The 25,118-nt window shown below is 44.1% G+C and overlaps 1 protein-coding gene across 5 annotated transcripts in view; it reads right to left on the reverse strand.

Annotated features, from left to right (window-relative positions):
* The window catches only part of DDC (dopa decarboxylase), a 516,742-nt gene that overhangs the window by 201,288 nt on the left and 290,336 nt on the right, over positions 1 to 25,118 (reverse strand). For all 5 annotated transcript variants that reach the window (XM_075315037.1, XM_075315040.1, XM_075315038.1 and 2 more), the window contains 2 exons: positions 24,024 to 24,090; positions 23,177 to 23,271 (listed from right to left, as the gene is read on the reverse strand). In XM_075315037.1, coding sequence (XP_075171152.1) covers positions 23,177 to 23,271; positions 24,024 to 24,090 — 162 coding nt within the window. The remainder of the gene's footprint in view (positions 1 to 23,176; positions 23,272 to 24,023; positions 24,091 to 25,118) is intronic.

Below are 25,118 nucleotides of genomic sequence, written 5' to 3' on the forward strand. Positions count from 1 at the left end.
CAGGATGCAGGTTGTTCGTCGTTCCTGAGGCAGCACACATCGCTATGTGTGACACCCCAGGAACGAGGAACAACACCTTACCTGCATCCTCCGGCAACGAGGTGGGTGTCACTTTCTTTCGGCTGCTCTCTGCCCCTCTGCTTCTATTGGACGGCTGCGGTGTGACGTCGCTGTGACGCCGCATGAACCGCCCCTTAGAAAGGAGGCGGTTCGCCGGCCACAGCGACGTCGCTAGGCAGGTAAGTCCATGTGACGGGTCCTAGCGATGTTGTGCGCCACGGGCAGCGATTTGCCCGTGACGCACAACCAACGGAGTTGGGTGCTTTCACCAGCGTGTAAAGCAGCCTTTAGTCCTGCTATCCCGTTAGTCATTGTCTTTTTCCCGACTTCTCTGACTCCTCCTGTCAGTGCAGGGAATAAATTAAATTTTTTCTGCAGTTTCTCCTCCTCTCTGTGCATAAACCAAAATCTTCTCTGCTCTACGCAAAACAAGAACTCATGAACTCTTTAAAGGTAACACTAAAATACCACATCCTAGATCTCAATGAATGAAATATTGCAGTTGATAATCTTTATTCCTTACATAGTGGAATGTTTTGAGAGTAATAAAGCACAAAAATTATCAATGTAAATCAAAATAAATATCCCATGGAGTATGTGGAATGATACTCAAAATCAAAGTGGAAAATAAAATCACAGGCAGACCCAACTTCAGTGGAGATGCCTCAAGACAAGGAAATGAGGCTCAGTAGTATGTATGGCCTCCATGTGCCTGTATGACCTCCCTACAGTGCCCGGGAATGCTCCTGATGAGGCAGTGGGTGGTCTCCTGAGGGATCTCCTCCCAGACATGGATTAAAGCATCAGTCAACTCCTGTTTGTGGTACAATGTGGCATTGGTGGATGGAATGAGACATGATGTCCCAGATGTGCTTGATTGGATTCAGGTCTGGGGAATGGACAGGCCAGTCCATAGCATCAATGACTTCATCATGCAGGAACTGCTGACACACTTGCTAACATTGTTCTATCTGGTATTGTTGTCTGCAATCTAGGGCCTACTGATACTGCATATGGTCCCAGAGTGGGTCTGAGGATTTCATCCCAGTACCTAATGGCAGTCTGGGTATCTCTGGATAGCACATGTAAGGCTGTGTGACCCTCCAAAGAAAAGCTTCCCCACACTATTATTGACCCACTGCCATGTTGGAGGATGTTGCAGGCAGCAGAACGTTCTCCACAGCATCTCAGACTCTGTCACATGTGCTCAGTGTGAACCAACACTGTGCAAATGCCAATCACCCTGCATGGTGTTGGGATGTAAACACAACACTCACTTGTGGATGTTGGGGCCTCATACAACCGTCATGGAGTCTGTTTCTGACAGTTTTAACTAAACATAAGCGAACCGGCCGTGGTTCGGCTCGAGTTCGGTTCGCCGAACCGAGGTCTGGTTCGAGTTCGGTTCGGTGAACCGCTCGAACCCCATAGGAAACAATGGGAGGCAATCACAAACACATAAAAACACATTATAAATGTACACATACAGTTAATAAACATTGCCATAACAATTACCTGTCCCCATGATCCGTCCTGCACTCTGTCTCCTGCTGCTATTCCATCCGATGATCGCTGAATCTTCCCGGTAACCAGCACTGCCAGCAGGATGCAGGACCTATTGTGACGTCAAAATAGCCATGTGACCAGTCACGTGTCTATTATCTCATTGGCTACAGACTGGTCACATGACGATGACGCCGACATGCTAGGACCTGTCATTGCATCTCTCTGTTACGCTCCAGCGATCCCACCAGCAACCTGACCTGGCAGGGATCGCTGGAGCGTCGCTACACAGGTTGCTGGTGAGCTATCAGGCAGATCTCACCAGCAACCAGTGACCAGCCCCACAGCCAGCAGCGACGCGTGGAAGCGATGCTGTGCTTGGTAACTAAGGTAAATATCGGGTAACCAACCCGATATTTACCTTGGTTACCAGCGCACACCGCATAGCGCTGGCTCCCTGCACTCCTAGCCAGAGTACACATAGGGTAAATTTTACCCGATGTGTAGTCTGGCTATGTATGCACGGAGCAGGGAGCCGGCACTGACAACGTGACAGTGGCGGACGCTGGTAACGAAGGTAAACATCGGGTAGCCAAGGGAAGGGCTTCTTGGTTACCCGATGTTTACCGTAGTTACCAGCGTACGCAGAAGCCGGCTCCTGACCGGTGACACAGCCAGTCAATAACGGAGATCACCGTTGCCATAGGAACGCGCTTGGTAGCGGTGACGGGGACGTCCCGCTACCAGCACGCAGCGGCACCGGAATCACGTGATCGGAGCACCATTGCTATGGCAACCCGTGGCACCGCTTAGAGCCGGAAGCCTGTGGTTACTCTCACAGAGTGATTTCTGCACGTAGCACAGCGTCCTTTCTCCCATGCACTGCTGTCTGATGGAGCAGACAGAGCTGCATGTGTTGAAGGAGAAAGAAGACAGAAGACCATGGATCGTGGAGGGATGACAGGGGGTAATAAAGATGGAGTCTCTAAGTGTGTCTGTGTATTTATTTCTATTAAAGTATTTTTTCTCTGTGTGGTGTTTTTTTAACCCTTTATTGGAGATTCTTAATAGCTGGGTCAAACGTGCCTGACATTAAGAATCTCTGGCTTAATACTAGCTAGTAAAACATAGCTAGTATTAGCTCATTATTACCCAGCAAGCCACCCGGTTTCAGGGCTGCTGGAAGAGTTGGATACAGCGCCAGAAGATGACGATTCTATGAGAGCGCCATTTTCTGGGGCGGCTGCGGACTGCAATTCGCAGCAGAGGGGCCCAGAAACCTCGGGCTAACCTGTGCTGCGGATCCAATCCCCAGCTGCCTAGTTGTACCCGGCTGGACACAAAAATGGGGCGAAGCCCACATCATTTTTTTTTTAATTATTTCATGAAATTCATGAAATAATTAAATAAAGGGCTTCCCTATATTTTTAGTTCACAGCCGGGTACAAATAGGCAGCTGGGGGTTGGGGGCACCCGTACCTGCCTGCTGTACCTGGCTAGCATACAAAAATATGGCGAAGCCCACGTCATTTTTTTTTTATTTTTTTTGGCCAAAAAAATGCTTCCCTAGATTTTCCATTGCCAGTGAAGGTAACACAAAGCAGTAGGGGTTAGCAGCCAGTAGCTGCTCGGATTACCCTCAGCTAGCAATACAAAAAATGCAGCGGGAGCCCATATATATTTTTTTTAATTATTTATTTAAATAACTAAAAATTTTGATTGCCTGACATGACAGTGCTGTAAAAATAAATCATTAAAAAAATGACATAGCATTCCGCAATATTTTTGATTCTCAGCGCAGATAAAGCAGACAGCTACGGGTTGCCACCCCCATCTGCCTGGCGTTACCTTGGCTGGCAATCAAAATACAGGGAAGCCCATTAATTTTTTTTATTTAAAAAAATAGTTTAAAAAAAAATGACGGGGGGTCTCCCCATTTTTGATAGCCAGCTAGGGTAAAGCAGAAGGCTGTAGGCTGAAAACCACAGTTGGCAGCTTTACCGTGGTTGGGGATCCAATGTGGAGGTCACCCCAGGCTCTTTTTTATAATTATTTTATAAATAATATTAATTACAAAAAAAAAAGTAGTGTCCCCCCAAATTGGATCACCAGCCAAGGTAAAGCGGACAGCTGTGGTCTGGTATTCTCAGGGTGGGAAGGTCCATAGTTATTGGCCCTTCACAGCCTAAAAATAGCAGGCCGCAGGCGCCCCAGAATTGGCGCATCCACTAGATGCGCCAATCCTGGTGCTTCATCCCAGCTCATCCCGTGCCCTGGTGCAGTGGCAAACGGGGTAATAAATGGGGTTGATACTAGCTGTAAAGTCACCTGACATCAAGCCCAGCAGTTTGTGATGTCATGGCGTCTATCAGATACCCGACATCACAAACTGTCAGTACTAACAAAACAAATAGACGAAAAAAAATGTATTTGAAAAAACACTCCCCAAAACATTCCCTCTTTCACCAATTTATTGTAAGGAAAAAAAATAAAGGGGTCCCACGATGACTCTGGACCGTCTAGAATATGGGGGGACACGCTCAGGGAACGTATCCCCCATTTTCTAGGAGTGCAGACCCTCCATGTGAGGAGTGTGGGTACAATGAATCTGCACCCACTCTCCCCGGGTCCACAGCAGCAGAGTCCATGTCGTAATTGTTGCTACCAAAGCTGCAATGCCCTGCTCATGAGGTAAGGGCATGCCTAATCAGGAGAACTATTCTACATTTCCAAATATTGGTATTTGCTGATATTATTGCTATTCCACCTACTATATATTGGGGATAGGATCTTCCAGATGGAATACCCCTTTAAGTCCAGTTATCCAGCTGAATGAATACTAAACAACAGAGCTCGCTATTTAGATGTGTTTTCTTGTGGCGTATAATTAACAGGGGACGGGTAGAACAGTCACTGGGGCTTCAGAGTTCCTGGAGACAGTGCAGGAATCCGGCACAGGTGCCGGGTAGGAATGTCAGGCAATAGTATTGATCACAGGACACGGCACAAGGGGGACCTGAGCACCTAGCTTTCAAGACAAGGCTTACAAGACACGTTTATCAGGCCCCGCCCACATGGCAAGGCCAGTCTTATATACCCAGCACAGCCTCATGTCATATTCTGCTGCAGCAGTGCTGGGCCCATAAGACCAGGTGAGTGGGCGCGGCCCGACACTATACAGAAGCATGAGTCAGACACATGAGACTGGGGACAGGACACAGGAGAGCACGAGCGGGAGCGGTAGCTGTGACCGGTGGACACGTGGACCGGATCAGTGGGTAAGGAGCGGTGCCATGCAGGTGCGACCGGATCAGTGGGTAAGGAGCGGTGCCGAGGCATCGGGAGCGTGACACGTATACGGTCCGTATGTCATCTGTTTGTCATCCGTGTGCCTTCCGTTTTTTTTGGCGTACTGCCAAAAAACTGAAGGAGGGAAAATACATAAATTTACCCAGGATCCATAGCTTCATCCTACATGAGGCGGTCACATGTTCACTCCACACACATAATGTCCCACTCTCCTGCATTTTGTAATTTTGCACCCTTTAAGGCCTTTCATGTGGCACTAAGGGGTGCTTAGCCTTGTATTTACCAAAATGAATAAATAAATTTAAAAACAAAATGACGTGGGGTTCCCCCTATTTTTGTAGCCAGCTAGGGTAAAGCAGACGGCTGCAGCCTGCAGACCACAGCTGGCAGCTTCACCTTGGCTGGTAATCCAAAACTGAGGGCACCCCACGCTGTTATTTTAAATTAAATAAATAATTTAAAAAAAAAAAAAAAACACGTAGGGGTCCCATCAAAATTGGACCACCAGCCAAGGTAAAGCAGACAGCTGGGGTCTGATATTCTCAGACTAGGGAGGTCCACTGTTATTGGACACTCCCTAGCCTAAAAATAGCAGGCCACAGCCGTCCCAGAAGTGGTGCTTCCATTAGATGCGCCAATCCTGGTGCTTCGCCCCAGCTCATCCCGTGCCCTGGTTCGGTGGCAAACGGGGTAATATATGGGGTTAATACCAGATGTGTAATGTCACCTGGCATCAAGCCCTGGGGTTGGTGAGGTCAGGCGTCTATCAGATACCTGACATCACCAACCCAGTCAGTAATAAAAAAAAAATAGACGACAAACACATTTTTATTTGAAAAAACACTGCCCAACACATTGCCTCTTTCACCAATTTATTAGAAAGAAAATCAAATCCAGGTCTGCTGTAATCCAAGCGGTTGCCATGACGATCCATACCATAGTCACTGTCCCAGTCAATGAAGAACAGAATGTTCCCCATTGGCTGGGAGAACAATGCAGTGACCTGAGCTAACATCAGAAGGTCATCCCAGGTCACTGCAGGGCATGACAAGTGCTGCTGTCAGCGGGGCTGTGTGTGCGGTGCGAGGTGGGCGGAGCCTAGTGGGGTAATGTGTGCGGGTGTGAGGTGGGCGGAGCCTAGTGGGGTAATGTGTGCGGATGCGAGGTGGGCGGAGCCAAACAGGGTCATGTGTGCGGTGCAAGGTGGGCGGAGCCTAGTGAGGTAATGTGTGCGGGTGTGAGGTGGGCAGAGCCTAGCGGGGCTATGTGTGCGGTGCGAGGTGGGTGTTGCCTAGCGGGGTAATGTGTGCGGTGTGAGGTGGGCGGAGCCTAGCGGGGCTATGTGTGCGGGGCGAGGTGGGTGGAGCCTAAGCGTGTAATGTGTGCGGGTGCGAGGTGGGCGGAGCCTAGTGAGGTAATGTGTGCGGGTGCGAGGTGGGCGGATCCTAGCGGGGTAATGTGTGCGAGCATGAGGTGGGCGGAGCCTAGCGAGGTAATGTGTGCAATGTGAGGTGGGCGGAGCCTAGCAGGGCTATGTGTGCGGTGCAAGGTGGGCGGAGCCTAGCGGGTAATGTGTGCGGTGCGAGGTGGGCAGAGCCTAGCGGGGCCATGTGTGCGGGCGGCGGAGTGCGAAGTGGGTGGAGCCTAGCGGGGCCATGTGGCGCTGGGGACGTCAATGCCGGGGACTGCATGGCTGGGGACAGGTGAGTGAGTGTGTGTGTGTATGTGTGTACATGCCGCGTGCAGGAGGGGGGGCGGTGCGAGCTGATCGGGGAAGTGTCGGCTCCCTGCATGCGTAACCAGGGTAAATATCGGGTTACTAACCAAAGCGCTTTGCTTGGATACCCGATGTTTATCTTGGTTACCAGCTTACCGCAGGCTGCCAGCGATGGCTCCCTGCACACTGTAGCTGTAAAAAGCCCTGCTTTTGCTGATAGAACCGTTCTCGAACGTAACTCGAACTGTCGAGCTTTTAGCAAAAAGCTCGAGTTCTAGTTCGATCTAGAACAGCCCCCAAAATCACTCGAACCGTGAACTGGTGAACCTCGAACCGTGCTCAATTCTAGTTTTAACAGACATATGAATATTAGTGGCCTGCTGGAGGTAATTTTACAGGGCTCTAGCACTCTTGTACAAAGGAGGAGGTAGCAGTCCTCCTGCTGGGTTGTTGATCTCCTGTGTTCCCTCTATGTCTCCTGGTGTACTAGCCTGTCTCCTGGTATCTGCTCCATGCTCTGGACACTGTGGTGATAATCACAGCTAACCTTCTTGCCACAGCTCGCATTGATGTATTATACTGGCTAAGGCTAGGTTCACATTTCCGTTGTTTTAAATCCGTCAGGTCCGTCATTGCGACTGAGCGACGGATCCGTCGTTTTTTAGATGTCAACTGACGCAACGGATGTGTTATTTCACAGGATTCCGTTCACAGGAATCCTGTGAAAAAACTGATCCGTCGCGTCCGTTACATCCGCTGTGCGTCCGTTTTTTGACAGATCCGTCATGATCCGTATGTGTTTGGGACAGCCCAGTGGGTGTGCCAAACATGCTGGGCATGCTCAGTGGAGCATTACGGAATCCAGCGCCTGATTCCGTCGTAAGATGGATTACGACAGAATCCAGCACCATAGACAAACATTACAAGCTTGACGGATTGCGACGGATTCCTGCGTGGTGCGTTAATTTTGACGACCCAAAAAACGTTACATTCTGCGTTTTTTCCGCCCGGCGGTCAGTCCAAAAACGACTGATGCGCTGTGCAGCGGATGCAACGCAAGTTCATCAGTCGCAATCCGCCACTCATACAAGTCTATGGGAAACAATGGAATCCGCCAAACGGATTCCGTTGTTTACAAGAGCCGCGGATTGTGACTGATACAAATTGACGGAAATATGAACCTAGCCTAAGCTGCATTACGTGAGCAATTTCTGTGAATTGTAGACACTGCCTCATGGTACCTCTAGGAGTGAGAGCTATGACAAAATGCAAATGTACCAAAACAACAGCCAAAAAGGATAAGGCCAGAGAAATGGTCTGTGGTCACCACCTGCAGAATTGCTCCGTTAGAGGGGTTGTCTTGCTCATTGCCTAACATTTCTATCTGTTATCTGATCCATTTGCACAATAGCAGGAGAAATTGATTCACAATCAATGTTGCTTCATAAGTAGACTGGTTGATTTCACAGAAGTATGATTGACTAGGAGTTACATTGTGTTCAGGGCCAGACTGGGACTAAAATTCAGCCCTGGCATTTGGGGGTACACAGGCCCACTTGTCGTGTTGTGAATGTGTAACATATTTGTGCACTTGTAGGCATACCTCCCAACCGTCCCGGATTCTGTAGGACTGCCACGATTTTTCAGGTCTGTCCCGCACTCCCGCGGCTCACAGCTGATGTCCCAACTCCTCCCCTCAGTGGAGTGAATAAATTAAATTATGATCGGCCCTGACCGGGACTCAAACCCGTGAAACTGTGAAGCTCATTGCTCCATAGGCAGCAGCTCTACCTCTGAGCCACTGCCCATATTGAAAACCATGGGAAGATTTGGTAATCTTAACCTCTATAGTGCAGTAGACAAAGCAGAAGCAGAATATTTAGCTGCAAAGATTGATGGATGGATGATAGAGGGATATATATATATATATATATATATATATATATATATATATACACATGACAGATAATAGATACATACATGATAGATAAATAGACATATGGATAGATACATGATAGATATATAATAGATAGATAGATAGATACATGATAGATATATAATAGATAGATAGATACATGGATAGATAGATACATGGATAGATAGATAGATAGATAGATACTGCATCTCTTTGTAGGTGAAGGAGTCAGATTCATTTGTACCCATAAAACTACTATAAAGAAATGTGGAAAAAATACAAAATTACAAAATTATTTATCTTCACCAACTTAGATTTGAACCAGCCACTTTCAAACATGTCTCCAGCAGCCTCCTAGCTTTCCTAGCTGCTCTAGCTGTTGAGCCACTTGTATCCAGCAGCCTCCAAGCTTTCCTAGCTGCTCAAGCTGTTGAGCCACTAGGAATTAATGACATCAGACAGAGGATTTTATATGAATAAACCTACAATGCAGCCTCTTACACAGCAGATTACACAGGACACAGCTCCATTGTACACAGCAGTGTCTCTGTGTCCTTTATTCTAGAGAGAGAGGAAAAGGGATTTTTTTTTCTTTCAATAAAATTACTAAAAATGAGAAAAAAATAGAATAATGTAATTTTATTGCACTTTTTTTCTAAAATAATAAACATCACAAATCAGCAAATAACATGGACATACTTGGTGTCCCTGTAATCGTAACGACCCGAAACAACGCACCGATTAGATTATTGATGGGGATCGGTAAATGGCGGGAAAAAATGGCGCAATTTATTATTTTTCTTTATTAAAACCCATAAAAAATGTAATAAAAATGTATCACTGAGGCCATGTTCACACGTATCAGAAATGCTGCATTTTTTCTGCAGGTGTCCGGGCCATGAGCGCAATAACAATCTCCTCTGATTATTGCGTGTCTGCGGTATTTTTTATGCATTGTCCCTTATTTGATACATGTTTGGTGCAGATGTGAATTCTGAAGATTATAAAGAAAAAAACACCAAAACTGCACAGATCAGCGGCATCTTCAGACATAAAAGGGGCGGAGATTTCATGACGTCTCATCCACTTTGCTTGGACAATTAGTCCGTTGTTCACATGTAGTGTAAATGCTGCATTTTTTTTTTGCTGTTTTTTTGCACATTTATTCCGCTGCTTTAATTATCCAAGTAAAGTGGATGTGATTCCACGAGACGATGTCACTGAACTCTGCAGTTTTGTGGGTTTTTTTCCCTCTGGAGGTTTTCTACGTGGAGCTTCAAAAAATGCAGGAAAAAGCTTCTCAGTACAATAAAACCACTTAAAAACCCAGATTCACATCTGAACCAAAAACACATTAAATAATGGAGAAAAGGCAGAAGATGGAACAATCAGAGAAGATTGTTATTGTGTAGTTTGGTGCACACAGCGGCATAAACAAAAAGAAACAGAATTTATATAACATGTGAACATGGCCTTATAGGCACAAATAAGCAATGTCATATAGTGACACATAGAAATATAAGAAAATTCTGGCTGCTATGACTATTAATGAACAGTCTGGGGCATCTGCTGAATGACCCTTACTGACGAATGGGTGTGGCTAGGGTTGTGGCTATGGGCATGGTCAAATTTTGCAACGGCGCGCTATGCGCACCGCCTACTTTGTCCCTCTTTTCATTCTTCACAAGTTGTGAGGTATGCTTGTAGGTTGTAAAACGACTATATAACATGCAGTCACGGCTGCATCCAGTATTACAGCTCAGTCCTATTTATTGCTTTTAGTTGCAGGACATGGTGAAGCTGCTATTTTACCTACAGAGCTGGGTCGCATAGACCAGTGTTCCCCAACTACAGTTCTCAAGACCCACCAACAGTGCATATTTTCAGGGTTTTCTTAGTATTGCACAGGTATTGAAATCATCACCTGTGCAATACAAATGAAATTCTGAAAACATGCACTGTTGGTGGGCTTTGAGAACTGCAGTTGGGGAACACTGCCGTAGATAATGAAGAGGATGCTGTGCTGTGCTGTCCATTTAGTGCTGCAAACTCTTCATATAGTTAATGGACATGCATATAATGAGTCCAATGCCCACTGAACTTATATTGATGATCTATCCTACAGATAGGCCATCAGTATCAAGTACTTGGTAATCATTTTAAACAGTGGGTTAATTTAATAAAATATAACATATCTGTAACATAATATCTGAATGCATTACAACCACACCAGATAACATCTTTTTATTATTATTTTACAAAGTAATAAATTAAAAGAGTTTTCCCACGAACAATGTTCATTTTAAAGTTGAATTTAGTCAATAGATCTTGGAATAAAAATAAATTTCACAATTGGACGTTATATAAAATGTTCCTGTGCTGAGATAATCTTATATTTGTGTCCCTGCTATGTACTGTGTAATGGCTGTGTCTGACCGTACAGGGAAATGGTCTGATCATATCACATCTCCTGGTCCGGTGAGGAAGTAATAAAGTATACACATTACAGCATGGGACTCTTTTTGTAAGGTAAACCATTTCCCTGCTTATTTTTAAGCAACGTTTTATCTCACAAAAAGAATCAGCTGTTATTCCGTGCAGTAATGTTTGTATACTCTTGCATCCTCCCCTGCCCAGGTGATGTGGTATGATCAGACCATGTCCCTATACGGTCAGACACAGCCATTACATAGTACACAGCAGAGACACATATATAAGATTATCTCCGCACAGGAACATTTTATATAAACACATCCAATTGTGGAAATTATTATTCTTCCAAGATCTGTTCATTAAAATCAACTTTGTTTCTGGGCAAAAACCCCTTTACTTTGAAAAGTACAACAGTTTAAAGAACAGTTATAAATAAAAATGTTTAGTGCAATGGAAATTAAAGTCCTTAGGTTCATTCACATAAGTATGTTTTCACTTTTTTCACTTTTCTTGCCAAAAACTATAATGCATCACAGGATAAACACAACATTTTTCAACCAATGATGCCTAACTTATACTTGAAATGGTCAAACAAAACAAAATTCTTTTGCAGCTAATCACAAATATACCACAAGTAGGTAAAAGAGGTTTTTCTTGCAAAACGTCTTTGCAGAACTATTTTTTTTTTCTTAAGGAATGAGAAGTTTTTGCAGAACTTCACTCTTTTCTGTAACTTTTTTAATAACACAATCCACATCAAGATTCATAGCTTTTGAGCTGACGTTTTTAGTTATGCCATTTTTGCGCAGATATAATGTTCTGATCACCTGTTATTGCATTTTAATTCAATGCTGTGATGAGCAAAAATCGTAATTTTGGCGTTTGGAATTTTTTTTCTCACTACAACATGTACCGATCATCTTAATGGATTTTATATTTTGATAGATCGGGCATTTCTGTATGTGACGATACCAAATATGTGTTTGTTTCTTTTTCATTCTCAATAGGGCAAAAGAGGGGTGATTTAAACTTTTTTTTATTTCATTTTGAAAAATTTTTATTTATTGATTTTTTTTATTTCATTTTACTAGTCTCTTAACCTTTTAACGACCGCGGGCCGTAAAATTACGTCCTAAATGACATAATGTTACTGCCCGCGGTCCTCCGGCGGCAGCATGCCGCGATCGGCACACATCTCAGCTGATTTTCACAGCTGAGATGTGTGCCTGCTAGGCACGAGCAGAATCATTATCTGCTCGTGCCGATTAACCCCTTATATGGCGCTGTCAATACATGACAGCGCCATTATAAGCGCGATTGCGGTAATATTTTCCTTACCGCCCGATACCGGAAGTCACGTGACGCAATCACGTGACTCCCGATAGTTGTCATGGTAGCACAGGGTCATGTGATGACTCCTGTACTACACCTGACTTGGTTTCACTTTCGCTGTGCCCGGGGCACAGCAAAAGAGAAAGACAGCGTATCTGCTGTTTACAGCCTTGCAGCTGTGATCAGCAGATACTGCAGAGCGATCGGAATGCTGATCGCAATAGCCCCCTAGGGGGACTAGTAAAATAAAAAAAAAAAGTTAAAAAATAAGTTTTAAAAAATTAAAAAAAACCAAAAAAACCTAAAAGTTCAAATCACCCCCCATTCGCCCCATTGAAAATTAAAGGGTTAAAAAAATAAAAAATATACACACATTTGGTATCGCCGCGTTCAGAAACGCCCGATCTATCAAAATATAAAATCAATTAATCTGATCAGTAAACGGCGTAGCGGCAAAAAAATTCCAAACGCCAAAACGACTTTTTTTGTCGCCACAACTTTTGCGCAAAATGCAATAAGAGGCGATCAAAACGTAGCATCTGCGCAAAAATGGTACCGTTAAAAACGTCAGCTCGAGACGCAAAAAATAAGCCGTCATTGAGCCTAAGATCCCGAAAAATGAGAACGCTACGGGTCACAGAATATGGCGTAAAACGTGCGCCACTTTTTTCGGACAAACTTCCGATTTTTTTTTTAACCCCTTATATAAAAGTAAACCTATACATGTTTGGTGTCTACGAACTCGCACTGACCTGAGGCATCACACCCACACATCAGTTTTACCATATAGTGAACACAGTGAATAAAATATCTCAAAAACCATAGTGCTATCGCACTTTTTTTGCAATTTTTCAGCATTTGGAATTTGTTTGCCATTTTCTAGTACACAATATGGTAAAACTGATGGCTTCATTTAAAAGTACAGCTCGTTCTGCAAAAAATGAGCCCTCACATGACCATATTGACTGAAAAATAAAAAAGTTACGTCTCTCAGAAAAAGAATGGCGAAAAAAAAAAACGGAAAGCGAAAAATCGGCCGGTCGTGAAGGGGTAGGGAACTTTATGAATGTACAGTCAAATCACTTCTCCTGACCAGAGTGATTCTGCAGCACCGCTCTGATCAGTATTAATACTGTCCTCCTTCGATCTCCAGCACTCTGTTGACTCTCACAGGAAACATATCATGGCATCATCAGGGGTCATTATCTGATCCCACACTGCCATGGCAACCCATTGACACCCCGGGATAGCATTATGGGCCTGCTGATGGCGACGAGGAACAGCTTGGCCCCTGCCTCTTCACATCAGCGGTATTCTGCCGCGATACCGGATCCGGCACAAATGCGTTTCACTTCAAAGCATTTCCCATGAACTCATGGTAAGTTCCAGTCACGTGCGTCATACACAACTGCATGTGACCGGAACTTACCGTGAGTTCATGGGAAATGCTTTGAAGTGAAACGCATTTGTGCCGGATCTGGTATTGCGGCAGAATACCGCTGATGTGAAGCCCGTTTAGCTGCACAAGTCCACTGCTGCTGATAATTGTCAAGGGGTCTGCATGCCTGTGGAGAAGCAGCCCCAGGGGCTGCATACTGCTGTGAGTCATGTGTTTTTGAGACCTATGATTTATCCAGTATCCAGAGCTACAGAATGTAAATTTATTCTTGCGGAGATGCTAGCATTCTGGGTGGGAGAGCACAGTTTACCCCTTCAACCCCGGGGCACTTTCCGTTTTTGCGTTTTTGTTTTTTGCTCCCCTTCTTCCGAGAGCCGTAACTTTTTTATTTTTCTGTCAATCTTGCCATATGAGGGCTTGTTTTTTGCGGGACAAGTTGTACTTTTAAATGAAACCATAGGTTTTACCATATGGTGTACTGGAAAACAACAAAAAAATTCCAAGTGTGGAAAAACTGCAAAAAAAGTGTGATGGCACAATAGTTTTTGGGATGTTTTATTCACGGTGTTCACTATATGGTAAAACTGATATGTGAGTATGATGCCTGAGGTCGGTGCAAGTTTCTAGACACTAAACATGTAAACGTTTACTTGCATCTAAGGGGTTAAAAAAAATTCACAAGCTTGTCCAATAAAAGTGGCGCACGTTTTGCGCCATGTTCCGAAACCCGTAGCGTTCTCATTTTTTGGGATCTATGGTTTAGTGACAACTTATTTTTTGCATCTCGAGCTGACGTTTCTAATGGTACAATTTTTGCTCAGATGCTACTTTTTGATCACCTGTTATTGCATTTTGCGTAAAACTTGCGGCGACCTAAAAAACGTAATTTTGGCGTTTGGAATTTTTTTTGCCACTACGCCGTTTACCAATCAGATGAATTGATTTTATATTTTGATAGATCGGGCATTTCTGAACGCGGCGATACCAAATATGTGTATATTTATTTATTTTTTAACCCTTTAATTTTCAATGGGAGAAAGGGGGGTGATTTGAACTTTTAGGGGTTTTTTTTATTTTTTTTGTTTTTTAAAACTTTTTTTAACTTTTTTTTTATTTTACTAGTCCCCCTAGGGGGCTATAGCGATGAGCAATCCAATCGCTCTTATCTATCTGCTGATCACAGCTATACAGCTGTAAACAGCAGATTCAGTCACTTCCTGTTTCCCTCTGCTCCCGGCCGAGGGAAAACGAAAGTAAAACTTCATAGCTGCAGGCGTCATCACATGACCCTGTGCTACGATGGCAACCACCGAAAGTCACGTGATCACGCACGTGACTTCCGGTGGGGGCGTTGGTAAGGAAAAATCATGGCCGCGCGCATATAGATCTCGCTGCCAGACTTTGGCAGTGAGATTTAAGGGGTTAATGGCCGCGGGTGGAAGCGATTCCACCCGCGGCTAGCAGGCACACATGTTAGCTGTTGAAAACAGCTGATATGTGTGCCGACCGCCGCCGCCTGCCTGCGGCAGGGGGCGGGGCTTAACGGGACATGCTCCATGACGGATATATCCGTCCATGGTCGTGAAGGGGTTAAAATCCTGACGGACACTGCATTCTCCCACAGAGAACACTAGTGTTTCCGCAAGAAAAACACACTGCACTGCATGTACCCTAACTCCGAACATGTGCAGCAACTTCAGTGGCATTTTGGGAGCTATGGTTCACCACCGGAGTGGCACAGTGCTTTTACTTACTCTTTTTCTATTATAACACTTAATAGTACAGTACTAATGCTTGACTTGCCGCCTCTTAAAAGCTTCTTTCCCAGTCCCACATGAACTTTGTCTAGACGTGAGGAGGTGGGAGGGGGACTTAAAGAAAACACTGCAGCCACGCTACACAGGAGGATGTTGATTGTGATGAATTTGGCAGTGATATATTGAAATCACAGCAGCCGCGCGCTATACAGGAGAAGGTGGGCGGTCTTCTCTCCACTCAGATCACACGCTGCAGTGACGTAATGAACAGACAGAGCCAGCCGAGCACAGAACAGCGCTCTTAGTCTCCTGGCAATGCCTTACATCATTGCAGCATGTGATCTGAGTGGAGAGAAGACCGCCCACCTTCTCCTGTATAGTAGTGATGGGCAGTCCGGCTCTTTTTGGTGATCCGGCTCCCATGGCTCTGCTCACCAAAAAGAGCCGGATCTTTCAGATTGTTCTCGGCTCCTTATTAAATATGTGTTCACCTCAGGTGAACACATATTTAAGATTATGGTAACGCCACCAAAGCCCCGCCCACCCACGGCAAAACCCCACCCACATACAAGCGACCAATTAGATTGCTGAGTAGGCGAAATTTAGCCGCAGGTGGGCGGAGCCCTGATGGCGGAAAGAGCCGTTTTGAGATTCTATTGGCTCACACTAGTGATCCGGCTCCTGTCGTTCACAGCAGGGAGCCAGATCTTTGTGTTGGATCGTTCGCGACACATCACTACTGTATAGCGCGCTAGAGCTGTCAGACAGTAACAGAGTTAATGACCGCGGCGCCGACTGAGTAGAGGGACCCGAGCGGCCCACTGCAGGGACCAGCCCCTCTAGCATTTGCCAGAATTGCCCTATGCCCAGTCTGGCCCTGATTGTGTTGTTAAAGTGTTGCTCTTATTTTTTGAACAGTGTACATATATCTGTCCTTAGAGGTACAGAAAAGATCAGATTTTTTTTTTGTTCCTATAAAAGTACTATAAAATAATTACAAAAATGTAATTTTTTTAACCCTGATTGGGATGGAAACCAATAACTTTCAAGCATTTTAGCAGGAGCCTTAGCTTTTGAGCCTCAGCCTCTTTTGCTGTTAGGGCTGCTTCTCACTTGCGAGTTTCTCGCAGTAGAGCAATGCGAGAAAATCTCGCATTGGAATCGGACACATGTTAGTGAATGATTCAGCTCTCATCTGCGATTTTTTTCTCAGTCCGAATCGGACTGAGAAAAAAATCGCAGCATGCTGCTTTTTTGCGAGTTTCTACTGCGAGTTTCTCCAATGCAAATCTATGGGAGCGTGTAAAAAATCGGATGTCACGGGACGGCACTCACACCATCCTAGTGACATCCGATTTTCTAAATACATTTCTCGCATGTTTCCTAAAACACTGGAAACGAGCGATGTCTCCCAATGTCTGTCAATCACTATTCTCTGTCAGTCGGTCTCTCCCTCTCGGTCTCTATTCTCTCTCTGTCGGTCCGTCACTATCTCTATCCCTCTCTCACAGTCTGTCGGTCATTTTCCCCTCCTCTCTCATACTCACCGATCCCCGATCCCCGGCGCGGCGCTGCACGGCTTTCTCACTGCTGCGGCGGCTGTTACTATTTTGAAAAAGCCGGCCGCTCATTAAACAATCTCGTATTCCCTGCTTTCCCCGCCCACAGGCGCCTATGATTGGTTGCAGTGAGACACGCCCCCACGCTGAGTGACAGGTGTTTCACTGCACCCAATCACAGCAGCCGGTGGGCGGGTCTATACTGTGCAGTGAAATAAATAAATAAAAAAATGGCGTGCGGTCCCCCCCAATTTTAATACCAGCCAGATAAAGCCATACAGCTGAAGGCTGGTATTCTCAGGATGGGGAGCTCCACGTTATGGGGAGCCCCCCAGCCTAACAATATCAGCCAGCAGCCGCCCAGAATTGCCGCATACATTAGATGCGACAGTTCTGGGACTGTACCCGGCTGTTCCCGATTTGCCCTGGTGCGTTGGCAAATCGGGGTAATAAGGAGTTAATGGCAGCCCATAGCTGCCACTAAATCCTAGATTAATCATGTCAGGCGTCTATGAGACACCCTCCATGATTAATCTGTAAATTACAGTAAATAAACACACACACATGAAAAAATCCTTTATTAGAAATAAAAAACACAAACACATTCCCTCATTACCAATTTAATAAGCCCCAAAAAGCCCTCCATATCCAGCGTAATCCACGGACCTCCAGCGTCGCTTCCAGCATGAAGGTGACAGGAGCTGCAGAAGACACCGCCGCTCCGGTCACCTCCAAGCAGCAACTGAGGTGAGTAGCGCGATCGGCTGAGCTGTCACTGAGGTTACCCGCTGTCACTGTTGGAGGATCCAGCGGTGGCCGCGATTAACCTCAGTGACAGCTCAGCTGATCGCGCGGCTGTCTTCAGTTGCTGCTTGGAGGTGACCGGAGCGGCGGTGTCTGCTGCAGCTCCTGTCACCTTCATGCTGGAAGTGACGCTGGAGGTCCGTGGATTACGCCGGATATGGAGGGCTTTTTTGGGCTTATTAAATTGGTAATGAGGGAATGTGTTTGTGTTTTTTATTTCTAATAAAGGATTTTTTCATGTGTGTGTGTGTTTATTTACTGTAATTTACAGATTAATCATGGAGGGTGTCTCATAGACGCCTGACATGATTAATCTAGGATTTAGTGGCAGCTATGGGCTGCCATTAACTCCTTATTACCCCGATTTGCGAACGCACCAGGGCAAATCGGGAAGAGCCGGGTACAGTCCCAGAACTGTCGCATCTAATGTATGCGGCAATTCTGGGCGGCTGCTGGCAGATATTGTTAGGCTGCGGGGCTCCCCATAACGTGGAGCTCCCCATCCTGAGAATACCAGCCTTCAGCCGTATGGCTTTATCTGGCTGGTATTAAAATTGGGGGGGACCGCACGCCATTTTTTTTAATTATTTATTTATTTATTTCACTGCACAATATAGACCCGCCCACCGGCTGCTGTGATTGGGTGCAGTGAGACACCTGTCACTCAGCGTGGGGGCGTGTCTCACTGCAACCAATCATAGGCGCCTGTGGGCGGGGAAAGCAGGGAATACGAGATTGTTTAATGAGCGGCCGGCTTTTTCAAAATAGTAAAAGCCGCCGCAGCAGTGTGAACACCGTGCAGCGCGGCGCCGGGGATCGGTGAGTATGAGAGAGGGCTGCTAACTTTAGTCACTCGGGGGATTAGTGGTCACCGGTGAGCCCTTCACTGGTGACCGCTAATCAGGACACGGCACAGACAGAGCCGCAGCATAACAATGAAGTCGGGGGAAGTTAACCCGAGTTCATTCTGATTGTGCGGCTCTGTCTGTGTCTGCTGTCATCTGCCATTCAGCTCTGCTACATGGCTGTCTGTGTCTGCTGTCAGCGGCCATGTAGCAGCGCTGAATGGCAGATGACATAGTAAAAAATACGCATTACACACGCATTACACACGCATTACACACGCATTACACACGCTAGGAAAATCATTAATTTATTCAGAAATAGCATCGCACTTGCGTTGCACTCGCACCTAACGTGAACTAAAATCAGCCGAGTTTTTTTCAGCCCAGTCGGACCGATTTTACTCGCATAGATGTGTTTCCACCCTTAGGGTATGTGCGCACGTTGCTTTTTACCTGCTTTTTACCTGCTTTTTTGCTGCTTTTTCTTCTGCGCTGTTTAATGCCAAAATGGTTGTGTTCTTCTATTCAAGCAAAGTCTATGGGAATTTGGGTTTCTTGTTCACACTATGTTGTTCAAAATGCTGCCATTTTGTGGAAGAACTTTGGTCAAAAACTCAGCTTTGCAGTGCAAAACCCAAATGGCAAAAACAATTGACATGTTGCTTCTTTGAAAAGCTGAGTTTTTGACCAAAGTTCTGCCTCAAAAAGGCAGCATTTTGAACAACATAGTGTGAACAAGAAACCCAAATTCCCATAGACTTTGCTTGAATAGAAGAACACAACCATTTTGGCATTAAACAGCGCAGAAGAAAAAGCAGCAAAAAAGCAGGTGAAAAGCAGGTAAAAAGCAACGTGCGCACATACCCTTAGTGAGAATTTAGTATACTTGATGCTGCATTGCAGTCTCTGTGACTCCACAGGCAAATTGCACTGGACACAGAGATCCATTGTACAGAGCAGCATCTTTATGTCCTGTATTATAGAGGGAGAGTACAAGAGATTTTCCTTTCTTCTAATAAAATTACTAAAAATTATTAAAAAAAAATAGAATATCATTTGTAATGCACTTTTTTAAAAAAAATATAATAAACATCAGAAATCAGCAAACAAATTTGACATATTTGATGTCCCTGTAAAGACCCAAACAACACAGAGATCAGATTATTTATGGGGATTAGTAAATAGCATAAAAACATGGCATCATTGATTATTTTTCTGTATTAAACACATAAAAAATGTAACAAAAATATGACACTGAGGCCGTGTTCACACGGAGCGTAAATGCTGTGTTTTTTCTGCAGGCGTCTACATCTCACAAAGCAATAACAATCTTCTATAATTTTTGCGTTTGTTGCAGTGTTTTATGCGTTTTCTTTGATAAATGTTTGTTGTAGATGTGAATCCGGGTTTTTAATGCATTTTAATAGTACAGAAAAGCTTTGATTCTGCATTTAAAAATGCAACACCATTTTTTCTTTTTCTGAGGTTCCACATAGAAGGCTATAGAGAAAAAAAAAGCACTAAAACCGCAGAGTTCAGCAATATCTTTAGATGCTCATGGGTAGACATTTCATGAAATCACATCCACTTTGCTTGGACATTAGTCTGTGGTCACATGTAATGTAAATGTTGTGGTTTTTTTTCCACTGCTTTTGTTGCACAGAAATTCTGTTTAACTGTCCAAGCAAAGTGGATGTGATTTTATGAAAAGACGCCGCTGAACTGTGAGGTTTTAATGCTTTTTTTTCTCTAGAGGTTTCTATGTAGAGCGTAAAAAAAGGTTAAAAACTGAAAAAAACTGCAGAATCAAATCTTTTCACTACTATAAAAAACACTTGAAAATGCATTTCACATCTGCATCAAAAACGCATGAAATAATGTGGAAAGGGCATAAAAAATGAGCAAAAATGCAATAATCAGAGAAGATTGTTATTATGTAGTTTGGTGCAGATCCTGCAGAAAACAAAAAAAATGGATTTATGCAATATGTGAACACGGTCTTACAGATACAAAAAAGCAACATTTCATATAGTGAAGCGTATATTAATATGAGAAAGTTCTGGCTGCTGTGACTATGAATGAATGAATGAATGAATGAATGAAAAGTCAGGAACTTCTGCAGAATGTCCCTCACTGATTAATGGATGTGGCTAAGGCCCCTTTCACACGTCAGTGATTCTGGTACGTTTGTGCTTTTTTTTAAACGTACCAGAATCACTGACATACGCAGACCCATTATAATGAATGAGTCTGCTCACACATCAGTGATTTTTCACTGCACGTGTCTCCGTGCGGCGTACCCGCGTGTGCGTGATTGCCGCACGGAGACATGTCCTTTTTTTTCTGGCATCACTGATGTTCCACGGACCACGCAGTGGTGTGGTCCGTGAAACACGTGCCAGAAAAAAACGTGCATTTAAAATAATAAACATTTTAACTCACCCGGCGTCCAGCGATGTCCTCTGCAGCCCGTTCTGCCTGCTGCTTCTAAGCCGGCTGATTAATGTCGCGCATTATGCGCGACACAGCCGACCCGGAAGCAGCTGCTGCGGGGGTCACCGCCGGCCGGATGCTGCACCGCGGGAGGATTCAGCACCACGGAGAGCGGGAGCGGGCGCAGGTGAGTTGATTTCTAAGTGCAATCACGGGCCACGGAGAATGGAGCCCGGATTGCACTTAGACAACCCACGTGTGCCGTGATTCACAGCACACGCAGGGACATGTGCGTGTTTTACACGCCAGTGAAAAATGTCTGTGTTTTTCACTGACGTGTGAAACGGGCCTTAGGGTGTGGCTAGGGGAATGGTCAAAATATGTCCCTCTTTTTATTCAACAGTTGGGAGGTATGTGTATAAGTTAATTGACACTTGGTTACTAACTCAGATGGGCCGAAAAAATTATATGGGGGGAAAACAATTGTTAATATAACCATACTTTCGCCATCAGCATTCATGTTGACAGCTTTACATTGCCTATTTGTAAGATACGATGGGCTGCTAACAAGTGTGATTTATATATCGGCACAAATGATCTGATCAGCTGATGAACAAATGTTTCACTTGCTTGTTCCTCACCTGATCCATGTTGGGCCCATACTTGGTAACAGCATTCTTATGAACACTTATTTACAGACTATTACCAACTATAAATGGCTTAAGTGTATTTCCTGAGATAAAAATCTGTCTGTGGCTCACTACATAACACAGCTTAGACTGTTAGGACTTGTGCGCACGTTGCGTAAATTCATGCATTTACTCTGCGTATAATAATAATTATTCCGTATTTGCCAATTACATGTCATTTGTGTGTAACGGTAAAGAATAAAATCCAAAATTAGAATCCTGTACACATTCAAGTCAAAAGAGACAAAAATTCTTTTTGTCCTGATTGCAGTGTGGTCCACATCGTTTCCTGACTCCATTATGTCATTTGGATGGACTTTGTCCCTATATCGATTTGCAAGCTTTTTTCTGTGATTTATCGCATTTATATGGTGACTTACATTCTTAGATAATAACTTTGATGAAAGCATTTCTGCTGAAACGTCAGTGTAAGTTATTTTTTCAATGTGCCACAAATACATACGAACATCTTGCAAAAAGAATTTTTGTCTCTTTTGACTTGAGTGTTTAGGCTGCGTCTAGCACTGCAGCATAAATGCATGCGTTCTGCGTCCCCAGCACAATCTATGTAGATTGTGTACAATCCATCCGCATGTTGCTTTTTTGAACGCAGCCATTTGGATGCCAAAATTTTGACCCAAATCCATGCGTACAAAAAAGCAGCATGTCAATTAATTTGTGTGCTTTGGATGCTGCTCCCACTCTGTCTATGGGAGAGGCAGCATCCATAGCGCATGAATTCGGCATTTATTCTGCTGAAACACTGCATCCATTACGCAGCGTTTCTGCAGCGATTTGAAGCGCACATGTGCTGTCAAATCACTGCAGAAATTTCAGCAGGTATGTGCGAACATAGCCTTAGGGCTCATGCGCACGTTGCGTACTGACATGCATTTATGCTGCGTCTAGCACTGCAGCGTAAATGCATGTGTCCTGCGTCCCCAGCACAATCTATGAAGACTGTGCATGAGACGTGCGCACGTTACTTTTTTGAACGCAGTGATTTGGGTGCTAAAATGTTTACTCAAAACCGTGCATTCGTAAAAGCAGCATGTCAATTATTTCTGCGTTCTGGATGCAGCTCCCACTCTGTCTATGGTGGGGGCAGCAGCCATAGTGCATGAAATCGGCTTTTTTTAACAAAAATACTGCATTCATTTTGCAGTGTTTCTGCAGTGATTTGACGCGCACATGTGCTGTCAAATCGCTGCAGAATATTCAGCTGTTACATGCGCATGAGCCCTTATACTGTAATGAAAGGCAACAAGCAGTGATCTTGAAAAGAAGCTTATGCACAAATTAAACTGAACAACATTTAAATACACAAAGAAGAGCATTTATGTGTTGAAAGATCCATATATATATATATATATATATATATATATATATATGTATATGTATATATAATTAGCTGTACTCACCTCCACACCTTTCATGAGATATCTGAATTCTGGGCAAATAAAGGCACTTCCTGCATACGCAGCATCAACATGCAGCCATATATTTTCTTCATTACCTGTAGGTTAAAAACTGTGATGAATTCGCTAAAGTAGTAACATTCTTGTTATTCCTAATTATTATTTAAAGAAGTGGTTCACCCATATTTATTATTGGCCACAACGATATTACGTTAAGAAACAAGGTTTCTCTCAAATGCCTTGTGTTGTCAATAGTGCCTGTGAGCGGTGCTATTGCAGTTCTCTCTTCTCCTTCGCCTGACCCCAGGGAGAAACCTTATTTTTCAACATAGTATTGTTGTGGCCAATAATGAATTTGGGTGAACCACCCCTTTAAGGTTTAAAACCAAGGGTACGTCTTAGCCAGTGTAGTCTAAGTTTAGAGAAATGTTCACACTGCATATTGTTTTGATGGGGTTTTTTTGCACAGAAATGCCTGAAGAAGCTTTGACAAAATACTAAATATAATGGACCAATTTATTTCTATATCAAAGCAATTTGCTGTTCTCATGTTCAGTCATTTGCACGACTTTTAAATAATCCTTCCCTACGTACGTATCTTCTCCCATCACTTTGTTGAAGTTAATAGACACATGTTGCTGTTCAGCTTGAGCTTGAGTATATAATGTATGAACCAACATATTAGTATAAAAGAAAACTGATGAAATTATAATCCTGAAATATTATACATGTTTTGTAAGATAAAATGCGATCACCCTATGCCTTGTCTTTGTTGTATATCATTGATGCAAAAGGAATCGACTCATTAAAAAAACACAAATTGCTGTAATAAGATTGTATTAATGCTTACAAATAGGCCCCAGTTCCATTAAGTTGTCAAACGAACATGATGCTGTTGTTCCAAGGGTGGCACATACCTGAAAAATTCAATTGAAAAGTATAAGGTAAACTTGAGTGTCAAAAATAATCTAGATTGGAAAAGTCTATAGAGAGATGTGTTTTGGATCTGTCGGGTCTGTGAGAACGTTAAAGAGGTTATCTCAAGTTCAGCAATGGGTAAAATTGCAAAGTGCTTTAAAAAGCCATAAGCTTTGCAATTATCTCCTTATTAAAAACCCTCTCTATTCTGAAGAACAGAGGGATTTTAAATATAATAGTGTGCAGCTCGTTAACTAGATTACCAACCACTCTACGGGCTCAGAATAGTCTGTTTCCGAGGCAAAGAGTGCGTGCCACTAGCTAGTCCTATGATTTACTGCATGCTGAAGTTGGCTGATTCACTGTGTCTGACCAGATTCAGTGCACCCCTGCTTCTCCCCAAACTTAGCAATTGCCCAGGACCATCACAGCCTCTTCAGCATGATCTACACTCATAAATAGCATTATCAGTATAGCTTCCGATGTGGAGACAGCTTGTATGTCTTTGTATCTATCTATCTATCTATCTATCTATCAAATATTAGAATGTATGGTCTTCTGGTGTCTCTAGGAGTTTTGCACAAAACTCACTGATTGTCATGATGTTCACATTACAGATCCTGACATTTCACCCTATGGTTTCTCTGGTGCTTCTAAGCTACACAGGCAGGTTTGGGCATTGACCAGCTGTGGGCTCATTTATAATCAGGATAGCAAGAGTTAACCTCTACTAGCCTGCCTGTTACGTCTGGGATCACATGTTGTTGGAAGCCTGTCACATTGGCTCTCTTCCTATTTAAAATGATGGAATACATCCTCTCACAACTAATATAATTCCAAGTAATTGTATTGCTTTGTGCTTGGAATTGTTGCACCCGTTGTCGTTTCCTTCCTGCTCTTATTTTCTTCTTAAGCTTTTATTGTCTTATACCTCTGTGTGAGGGTGCCGTGAGATAGCGTTTTGGTTTCCCCTGTTTGTTTCTTTCTGTTGGCTTAACCACTTCTGCCCTCACCCTTCCCTGAGGTT

This window comes from Anomaloglossus baeobatrachus, chromosome 6 (genome assembly GCF_048569485.1).
Source record: "Anomaloglossus baeobatrachus isolate aAnoBae1 chromosome 6, aAnoBae1.hap1, whole genome shotgun sequence".
In the NCBI taxonomy this organism is placed as follows: Eukaryota; Metazoa; Chordata; class Amphibia; order Anura; family Aromobatidae; genus Anomaloglossus; species Anomaloglossus baeobatrachus.